This window comes from Anthonomus grandis, chromosome 11 (genome assembly GCF_022605725.1).
Source record: "Anthonomus grandis grandis chromosome 11, icAntGran1.3, whole genome shotgun sequence".
Classification (NCBI taxonomy): domain Eukaryota; kingdom Metazoa; phylum Arthropoda; class Insecta; order Coleoptera; family Curculionidae; genus Anthonomus; species Anthonomus grandis.
Genome location: NC_065556.1, coordinates 23720604 through 23731890, shown reverse-complemented (window position 1 = coordinate 23731890; position 11287 = coordinate 23720604). Strand labels below are relative to the sequence as shown.

The 11287-nt window shown below is 31.5% G+C and overlaps 1 protein-coding gene across 2 annotated transcripts; it reads right to left on the bottom strand.

Moving 5' to 3' along the window:
- Positions 1 to 361: 361 nt before the first annotated feature.
- On the bottom strand, positions 362 to 10491 carry LOC126742025 (solute carrier family 26 member 6-like). 2 transcript variants are annotated; one of them, XM_050448549.1, is made up of 12 exons: positions 10378 to 10491; positions 7087 to 7242; positions 5023 to 5133; positions 4788 to 4966; positions 4574 to 4738; positions 3269 to 3373; positions 2912 to 3208; positions 2686 to 2862; positions 2364 to 2636; positions 934 to 1089; positions 676 to 880; positions 362 to 626 (listed from the first exon to the last, which is right to left on the bottom strand). In XM_050448549.1, exons 2-12 carry the CDS (start codon positions 7100 to 7102, stop codon positions 475 to 477), a joined length of 1836 nt encoding a protein of 611 aa, XP_050304506.1. In that variant the 5' UTR covers positions 7103 to 7242; positions 10378 to 10491; the 3' UTR covers positions 362 to 474. The 2 variants fall into 2 exon arrangements, with proteins under 2 accessions (XP_050304506.1, XP_050304505.1); XM_050448548.1 differs by lacking the exon at positions 10378 to 10491 and adding an exon at positions 9506 to 10023.
- Positions 10492 to 11287: the final 796 nt, after the last annotated feature.

The following is an 11287-nucleotide window of genomic DNA, read 5'->3' as shown; positions in this document are numbered from 1 at the left end:
AGAAGTACTTTACATAGTTCAGTCAAAACTGCTGTAGTATGTTAAACTTTTCGTGGTTCACATTTCTTAATAATATAAAACAGTGGTAAAACATGTAACAAACGAGATTTATTGAATACTACCTACCACCTCCTCCCATGTCTTGGAATATTCACAGATATTTTAGAACATTCAAGATTCCATAAGTCAAGGCTAATGGAATATATTGCACTTGGGATGTTAATTCTAAAATTTAGTGTTGAAAATTTGACCATTCTTGTATGACCATATATCGTAACGTATTATAATAATGTGCAGATATAATTTAAATGAACCTAATTATAAAATGATACACTCCATCCAAATATAAAAACCTTATCAATACAAAATATGAATAACTTAATTTTAATTATAATATTTTCGATATATACATATAATACAAAATATCACATATTATTTAATAAAATTACTTAATACTACCACATTATCCACATATTAAAGTCTTATCGTTGATATCGTAGAGTTACTACTAGATGCAAATAGTTCAGTGGAATAATGTACTGCATCATGGACTGTAGGAAATGATCTGAATCCAGTTTTAGCCACATGTTCCGGATAAACTTTTGTTAGCATTTCATATATCGGCTCTAAAAATAATATGGTTAGATGAAGTCGGAATGAAATCTATAAAATTACCTTTGCAGCTAGCAATATACACAGGAATATCCAGTTTTGTGAAACTATCAGCAACAGACTTTAACATGCTCACTCCTGAAGGATCTATATGGCTTACCGATGAAAAATCCAAAACTAAGCATCTCATTTGCGTGTTGACTTTGTTTTGGACTTTTTCCAGTTTGTTTGATAGAGTATCTGTTTTTTTATCCGATAGATCATCCACCTAAAGGGGCAAAAATAGTTTATATTGTTTTAAATAGGTCTGTATCGTCTTACTTTTCCTAGGTACTTAGCGAGTTTCGCTCTGTATACGACTTCCTTCTGGGGATTAATTCCTACCAAGCGGATTAAGTCTGCTTTGAACATCGCTTTTGTAGCAAAATTGATTCCTCCCGAGTAGTGGAATATTTTAATACCTTCTACTTCCTTGGCCTGAAAAAATGAAAAAGTTTAGTCCTAAAAAATACATCAGACGCACGTATCAGCTTAATTTGTTTCTAGACTGAATATAATAATCAAAATAATCTCCACAATTTTTTCAGGTTATACAGTGATCGTTGCTATTTATCCTTGATTATGCAAGGATTGTAGAGCATGGTCTTAATTTTTCAAAGATCCTTGAGTTTCAATTTCTTCATTGGTAATAGGTACGTAATGAAAATAGAGATCGTCATCATTTTCACTTTTTGCACAACCAATACGTTCATGAATAGAAGAACGATCTGTTAATATTTGGACAATAAATGCAGGTGATTCCTGTTTTGCTGATTCTCAATACCAAGTAAATTTGTTTATGTATTTGTCAAAGTACTGTCCTAATTCGGAGAGTGATTGAGAACATAAAATTAGGAAACCCAGTTTTCAAATAGGCTGAGATTGATTTAGATAAACCTAGAAGGATTAGGGAAGATTCATTTCATCAGAAGTTCTACTAAAATCAAAAGTAGGGCAATTAATCAATGCTCAGTTGATATGATTTCTTCACTTTCTCAATGCTAGCATTCATCATCTTCGTAATGTTCAACTTGTAATGCAATAACAATGACACAGATTTTTTAAAGTGTCTCAGCATTTTGCCTTTATAAATGTCAATTTTTTTTCTTAATCATCACCTGATGATTCTGAGATATTTCCATCCCGTTTTAGTCTTTTGAACAGCAACTCTTTTATCTTCTTTTATGAAGATTTTATACATTATAATTGAGCATCAGCATTTCAATGTTCGTCTTGTCTAAGCTCAATGGTGATATGCTTTCTTCATTTTTTTCTATGAAATCATTCTTCATAATATTTAACATTTTCTACTCATTGAACATCCTGATTTTTCCTTAGGTTTTACTGGTTTCAAGTTGTTTCAGCACTAATATTTTGTTTAAAATGCCTTGATTATCTTCAATTGACAAAATCTTTAGAGGTAGACTATGGCCGACCCAATTCGGACTCTTTGACATTAATTTAAATGAAAGCATTGATATCTCATCAACATTTTAACATTCTTCTTATCTACAAGATTCTTCAAGTCTTTTTTTGGTACTTTTTGATGAACAATTGTTCATCATCATCATATTTCTGAAAAAAGAGCAACAGCTCCAATTTCAATTTTGCTGAAGTAAATATCAAACAAACTTTGATAATAAATAATACTTACTACTAATAATACCACAATTTATTACCACTTTATAAACTACATACTAAAGATTTCTTACCGCTTTATATCTCGCAATATCCAAATACAAATCAGTACTAGGAACTTGTCCTAGCAAACACGTGTGAGGTCTAAAGCTGAGTACAAAAATAGTGGCCAAGGACAAAGCCACCCCACACAGTAATCCAATATCGATCCCAATGAAAACGACTGTGATAAAAGTGCCTATCCACACCAAAGCGTCAATCTTGCTAAGCTTCCAGAATTTCCAAAAATCGAGCACTTGCAAAAACATTCCTTTTAGGGCGACGACTATGATACTTGCCAGAACAGCCTGCAAAAATTTTATTTAGAAAGAAATCTCTTACATAGCACCCACCTACTTTAGGTAATGGTTCAAAAAATGGCCCAATCCATAACAAAACTACAAGTAAAATAAGGCAAGACACTATTGAAGCTATCTGGGTAACACCGCCGACAACTTGCTGGATCAGTGATCTGGATAAGGAGGCACACACTGGCATACATGAGAAGAACGATCCAAAAACGTTGCTCAGGCCCTAAGAAATTATTATTGCAACTGTTGTTATGTAGGGTCAAGACTATTACCATTGCTAACAGTTCTTGGTTGGCATCAACTTCATAATCCAGCTTCTGAGCGAAAATTAACGCCATCGACAAGTTGATCGTGTAAGAGACAATGGCAGTAGTGATTCCATCCACTACTAAGCTGGGAAGCAGCTCGAATGGGGGAGCTGTAGGTGTAGGTAACCCCACAGGAATATCCCCAACAATAGTTATACCATAATTAGTGTGCAAGTAGCAGTACTTTGATACCAAGGTGCCCACCACTACTGCTACCAGCTCCATTGGAAAAGGAAATGGAGACACTTTTGCTACCAGAGGCTACAAAGTAAGAAATATTAATTGAAACTAAATTGAAAGAATATCTATAAATGGTATTACCTTAAAGTGATCATTGTTGATAGCAGATATCGTGATCGTTACAATTGATATTATAATTGCCGTGGTGTTTACGTCTCTTATGTTTTCTATCACTGCTGTTATTATCTAAAAATATAAAAAAATGGGTTTAAATACTATATTATATCGAACAACATTTTTTTCATCAAAGAATTACGTGATATTGGTTTGCAAATTCGACTATTCTATTTAATTTTCCATCTTTTGTAACCATATGCAACAATGCGTGAACCCTTTCTAAAGTATTCCATATGGAACAAGTTGTTAATATAAGCTGTTACTTCTTCAAGATTAAGATATTTGCTTTAGGAATGAATGATATGGATCTTCTTGTTATTCTGTATTTGTCCATCCTTAAGAGCTGCTATCAAAAAGATCCTGGTCAAGAATATTTTGTAACATATCTAAAGCAACTGACTGTAGTTCCTTAAAATTATTCATACATTGATCTTAGAGCTTCTTCAATTATAATAATGGATCTAGAAATTAAATGCTTCCTCATGTTTTCAAACCAATACGTTCTCGGTCATTCAAACAATTCAAGCTTATATATTTCATCACAGACCAGTTCTTATATTTTCAGTAATCAGTCTGAATCAGACCAACACCACCAAAAAATCAAAGATCTTTATTTCGGTGGTGTTGATCAGACTCAGATATCCTCTCAGTTATGCTGGTGGGTGCTTGAGTTTATCGCGTTTCCATTGGTGGCTTGCTTAGATGCTTAGCCTAGATGAAGTTGAAATATGTAAAATTAGATTTTTCTTTCTCTTAAACTAGTTTTCAGTCATTACAATTATAATCTTCTGCCCTAGTCTCATCGAGGACTAGATGTCTGAAATAGAAAAGTATAAGATCACTCCCTCTTTCCATCAGAGTAATGGTGATTCTATAAGAGCCTTATGTGGTGCACCAATTTTTTTCTTTTAATATTCTAGTAATGTTCTGTTAGCTTCAGTAGCTTTTTTCATCATTTAGCCATTGATGATCCACCATAGATTTTATTGATGATGATTGCTGAGTGTTACTAATGATTTTTGAACAGTGACCAGTACTGAGAAGATCAGACTAGAGTTAAAGAAAAATCAGCTTCAGACCTTATCAAATCTAGTCTTCCTATACAGATGTCAGCATCTGCTTAAATTAAGACCTCTAGTAAAAGATATAAAGATATACAAATTCCTGGTGGGTGTTCTCCTCTCTTTTGCTTCTTGGCATTCTTCTTTGGAAGATTTGCATGACTTAATAATTCAAGAAAATATACTTACAATAATCTAGAAAACTTACATAAACATTTGCGAAGTATCCTTTAAACTTAGGTAGATTAAGCCCCAATAAATCTTTCACCTGTGAGACCAAAACATGAACTGCAGCTCCTGTGGTGAATCCACTCACCAACGTCTCAGAGAGTAAAGCGCTTGCAGCTCCCAATCGAAGGAAATACATTCCTAACTGCAAAAGTTAATTTTACTAAAAGACGGTCAGCTAGCATGTTACTTACCTGAAACAATGCTACAATAAAAGTGACAGCTGTAGCAACTTCTATCGGACTATATCCAGTTGGTTCTACCGTAGTAGAATTATCGACATTCACAGTTGATCCTGTGGAAGTAAAGTAAGCTGGATCACTGAATTGTATAACAGCTTTGCCCGTCATTAGGCAAGCCACAGAAAATGTACCTGCAATAAGGGTTTGTAGTTTAGGTGAGCTGAAGAAGATTTTATTTCAGGCTTACCCATTGAGTTATGCTTGGAGGTACCAAAGATAAAATAAATTAGTACTGGGAAAAAGGCCATGTATATTCCTACAACTGCTGGGACGTTTCCTAGCATGGCATAAGCCATTCCTAAAAAATGCAAGAGGATTTTAAGATATCGATATTTAAAGGTGTATACGGTTTTATGTAGTTTGGAACTGCTTCAGTCTATATAGTATGAATAAGATCATCAACATAAAACCGATTGATTTTTCGTTATCTTGGGTCACCTAAGCGATGCTACTGCGACAACGTTGGATTCGAAAGTCCAGGGCTACGAATATTCAATGTTGCGCAGACTTACGCGCAGGACTAGTTTGAATATGACATTGTTGATAATTGGTTGGCAGCTAAAATGAAATACCAATTCCAATGTTGCCAAGACTATTTTTAAGAGAAAAAAATATGAATAAAATCCTTTAGGTTTTGGCCAACAAGAGTTAAGATACTTAAAGAATGGCCTTGGGTTGACCAACAGAAGTCAGCAAAGGCAGGCTGGAAATTTTTAGATATAGATTGCTGGATAATAATTGAGTTTATGGAAAGAATTAATGAAATCATGTAAATTATAAAGGGGACTATGATGGACTACAATTTTACTCTCCAGAGTTTTTTTTATTTGACCAATAAGTATCAAGATATTTGAAGAATGGCCAAGATGGTAGAGTGGGTTTATGGAAATAATGATTATTATGAATCTTTTAGGGCATTCTTTGATCTACAACGGTATTTTAAAAACATTTTAATTGGGCCAATATGATTCGAAATTTGAATTTTCTTGGATCATTATTGTTGTCACTATTCTTCCCAATTGCGATTTTCAGTCAAAGGGTTAATATAATTCAGAAATCGTATTATATGCTCCAATAAGTTCTCAAGGTTTCCTTAGAAAACATTAACACCATATCGAAAATATTATTTAATTATTAAATCAAGGTTTAATTTAAACATTTTCCTTAAGAAAAATCATTGACACATAAACACAGGACTACAGGCATTTCATTCTGACCTTTTGTAATAACTATACGTTATTATCTTCTATGTTCTTATTAGGTAGGTATGCTAAATTACTGATTCCTAATTACCCACGAATATCCGGCCGTTACCAAGAAAATTTAAAAAAAAGAAGGTTGCAACAGGCAAGGCTTTAATAGTAATAAAATTAATAATTATAATGTTTCTAGTAAATTGGGGTATTTTTTGCCAATTTAGTCGATCTTTATATCGCGTAAAATTGATAGAACTTGAATGTCTTGATGAGCGAATATCTTGGAACATTTTGGTAAAAATGTAGTAATGTTTGATCCATGACATGACGGCAACTATTTGTCAGGTAGTCATCCCGTCTGGATTGCAGTAACATAAGTAAAAATACCAGAGATATGGTTAAATTTTTAATGTTTTAAGGCATTTGCAACACAATAGTGGTTGATTAGCATAAATTAAAAAAAAATATGATTAACCAACATCTACTATAATTATGTCTATTGATTTTTTATGCAAATAGTCATTTATAAAATACCGTCTGACATTTTGAGACATTTGATTTTGCCTACTTTAGCAAAACGAGTTTTTTTTCTTGCAACATCAATACCTTACAAGAAGAATTAATTGTGAATAAATTTCAAAACAGTTAATTACGTATTGTTTGCTCAATTGCTTGTTTTGATGTTAATAGCTACAGAGACTAAAATGGCGAAGTCCATCATTTAATCCGAAATTTTGCCATTTATAATTTTTTTATTTCTACTATAGGAATCACGTAAATTTTAAAATCATTCTTACAGAACATACTTTGATCTGCAACTTTCCTCTTCAGAATTTTTTTGATTTAAATCAATACTTCCGGTATTGTCGAACTTGCCGCCATAATTTAACAGGAAATCACCGGTTCAATACTATTTTTTTTGAACATGCGCCCACGTACTATACACTGGGTACTCTACTCGTATCAGACAATAATAGCGGAATAACTTCACGAAATTACTTATAGTCCAAGCGCTTATGCATGGCTTGGGATAAAAATTATTTCATCTTTCTTACCTTGTGGTATATGCATAATAGCGATGGTAAGTCCAGCAATTATATCTTTAAGAAAATCAGTTTTCCAATTATACTTTAAAAGCCAGTCCAGCACCGGTACTGTGCTGACAATAACCTTTTTTAAACGAAAGTCTTCGGTCCATTTTTTGGCAGCATCTGAAATTAAATATAATTAAATGACACGTTATTCACCAAGGGATGAAAAACGTGATAGTATGTTTTAGTTGCCAACATCCAGGGCCACTATAGTAATATAATTTTTATTACAGAAAAGTAACATTAAAAGCGGTAATGACACATGATAATAGTCATATTGTTAAAAAACATGACAAAATGGGGTATTGTTGTGGGATTTTGTTATTTATATTTATTTTTAGAGGTAATAAGTATTTTTGGAACACATTAATCGTTATTGGTATTTGAATATGCAAAAATTCATGTGAAAAACCACGATAAAGTAGTTAAAATTGTTGAGATAATAAGCTTGACATATTCTATAAGAAATCAACGTAAATACTCTAATATAGATACAATTAAGAAAAAAAACAAAATTTCTATTGCAGACGAACCAGGATGCATAGCCGGAACCTACTTCAAAATCCCTTATCTATTGTGTACTCACTCTACAGACAATTATTTATTTTAAACTTTTTGTTTGCCCGATTGTATAATTTTAAGCAATTAAATGACGATATCATGATAATATAAGTGCTCGTTTAACGTCACATGTGGCTTAAAAGGGAATTGTGCGAGATCAGGAAATCTCCCAGGCATATTTTGCTCCTCTAAGGATTTAGAGATTTAGACCAATCATAATCCCTTAAACCTTCACTAAAATGCAATATCTGGATAAAAATAAAGGCTTTATATACTTTATGGCATATACTATATCGAGTTATTATTTTCTGTTTTGATTGTGGTTTGATATATCGTTTCCTTAACATTGTAATCTTGAACAAACAAAAATTGTTTTTAAATCAATTTTTGTATGTAAATTCTAATTCAGTCAATATTTTTATCGTTAAGATAAATAATGACAAATGCATTTCAATGGACATGTTTAAGTGCTACTGCTGATAATTTGACAAATGATGTGAAATGTATATGAGAGTGTTTATTATAAGCCTATACACTTTTAAGTGGACAAGAATCAGTAAAAATAAAAACAAATAAAAAATGCAAATTAATGCAGATAAGCAATAAAGGATTTTTCCTTTATGCAGACGTTTTTTGTCATGCAGAATCTTTAGATTAAAAATATGTCGTCAGGCATTGCTTTAAAAATCAATGAAGCAAACGTAATAAGAAAACAATTACAAGTATGAAGATACTTAATAATATATATCAAATGCAGTTATAATTAACAATCAATAATAAAGAAGATTAAATTATTTAATTATTTTGACTGATATTGACAATTGATTAAGACTATTTAATTATTGAAGATGGAATTGGAGGTAAGTACGTGATTCTGGGTTAAGGATTTTTAGTTAAGGCTTATAAAAATTATATTAAGGAGTTCTATGGTAATTTTCTTTATTATGCAAAGTTTCATTATCTTTTTGAATTTTGAAGAATTTAAAAGAGTAAAAACGGGTGCGCGAGTTTTACTTAAAGGAAGAGGGAAGTTAAAATACAACTCTTATAAATTTCGTTAAGGACGTAAATACTTTTTTAAGAAGATTTATAACATAAATTAAATAAGTTTGTAAACAGATTTAAAGTGTAATTTTTCGATATGTTGCGAAACAGCGACACACATAATAACGTGAAAATTAATACTGTTGCTTCAAAATTAATGCTACATTATCGAAAATTGAAATAGATATATTAAAAACAAATTTTTATTTATCTCAAAATGCCTTTTTTAAGAGATCAGATTTTGGGTCAAAATGCCTAGACTCTAAAGTCCAAAAAGTTTTTTTTTGATTAGTTAAATATAGAAATGCTGTGAATCTAAAATATAAATAGATAAATAAAATGCACATCGCAAACAAAACATTAATCGCATTGAAAGCGATGGTTATGAACTTAAGAATTAATTTTAACTAAATATACGTTAATTTTTCAAAATATTTTAATTTATCTGTAAATGCTCATTGAATATAAGCAATATTTACTTCAATAAAAGCATTAGGTAAACTATACCATGGCTTATTTAAATAAATAATTTATTAATAAAAATCAGACATTAATAAATCTTGATATATTCCATAAATTTCCAATGCAAAGGGAAGCAGAAACGAAAAAATCGAAAAAAAAATAAAAAAAACCTTTAGAATAACCTGCTAAAGCCTTAATGAACTTAAAACTGCAATATTGAATACACCCTCTGACATTAGATGTCTTATGACTTCCATAATTTACTTAATACATTTACGTCATGCTACTAAAAAAATACAAATTGCTAGTGACTTACTTGGTTTCTTCGGTTTCTCATAACAAAAATCCTCCCTCAACTGTTTATGTTCATAAAAAGGCCTCTCGATCCTGATCTGTCCCAATTCCTCCCTACTACCGAAATCGTCCATTATATCCCTTAAGGCACCAAAAACCCCGCAGTGATCACTTACTTTACCACACGACCGCGGTTATTTTAATAAAATGTTTTTATTAAAACACCTTGGGTTTACTTAATTTTACCGGCAGATATATTATGCGCAATCGTTTGAGACAACATTTAAAACAAAAAAATAATGTTTGGAGGGATTATATGGTGTTTACCCAATGGATAATGGAGCATACGCATAGTGAACTCGTGTGACATAAATATCATATGTTTAGTTTAGCAAAATTTGCTAATAGAAGAATTTTAATTTATTTTGCTATATCATTTAAATAATTGGTTGGGTAATATCATGGTATAACAAAGGTGGACCGAATTTAATAATTTGAAGGGTTTTACAATTTCGTGCCAATTTATATCATTAAAAGGTGAAATCTGGTACCATTATGATATTTAATATACATAACAGGATACTGTAACTACACTATTATAGACTTTTAAAGGCTTTTGACAAAATGGGAAAATTAAATGCAATTTCGTTTTTTTTTAAATTTGAGTAGGTACTTATTTGATATTTCCCCGTGCCAGGCTCGGCTCTTGCGCATTTCGCCTCATTATTCCTCAATATTTTGCAATATTTCCCACTCCAATATAATGATGACACTCATGCAATTTATATTATATACGGTTTTTAAAAAGCATTGGATTAAATCGACCTATATGTTTTAGTACAAAAGTTGTAAGAGTTAGGATTCTCAGAAAAAATATTAAAACTTAGATCTTACCTACTGAAAAGACATCAATTTATTCAGTAAGAGGGATTTGAATCTACATAATAAGTTGTTAAACTGAAGGTTCCTCTGAGTCCAAAAGGTTCTAGCAGAATGCCTTGAATGCCACAAATTACTATTTGCTGACGACCTAAAAATCTACTACAATCGGGTTTTCTACTATTTCTGATTGTCAGTAACTAAAGGGTCAGTTGGACTTACTGAATGAGTAGTGCCAAACAAGTAAACTAAATTTAAATAGTTCTCTGAAGTACATACAAATGAAGTTTGTTAAGTATTTGGCATTTAAACAGGATGGACTATATCCATTAAGGGAAATTTTAAATCCTACACTAATATGCAGCTTAGATCTCTTTTACACTATATGTCTGTAAAATTCTTAACCACTTTGGTGATCTTGACATTCTATTAAACGGAAACTGTTACGACCATGTATAGATTTCCTATTTCATATTTTGTTAGGTATGCTGATTTTTTTTGGTAGTTTTGTATTTCCTGTAAGTGGGTGACTGTTCGAAATAAAGGGCTATTTATTTATTATTATTTACAAATACTACTTATAACATCCCTGAAAGGATAAATATTCGATCGGTTATGTTCGTCTATATTGAACGCATCATTTTCTCCGTGCCAGGCTCAGTGCTTGCGCATCTCGCTTCATTTATGCGCATTTTAACAATTACTGTCTCAATTTTAGAATTTTTTCAATTAAATTAAATTATTTTTTTTAAATTGAGGCTTCAATTATATGTCTAGTAATATGTTCAATTCTGCCCTGCTTAGGCAAGTTGTCCTAACTGCTAAATAGTAGTTTTGAGAAATCTCTCATTTTGTATGCACTTTTTTTACTTATTTAATCCGAATATTTTTTTTCTGAAATATATGGTAAAAAAAATAACACTAT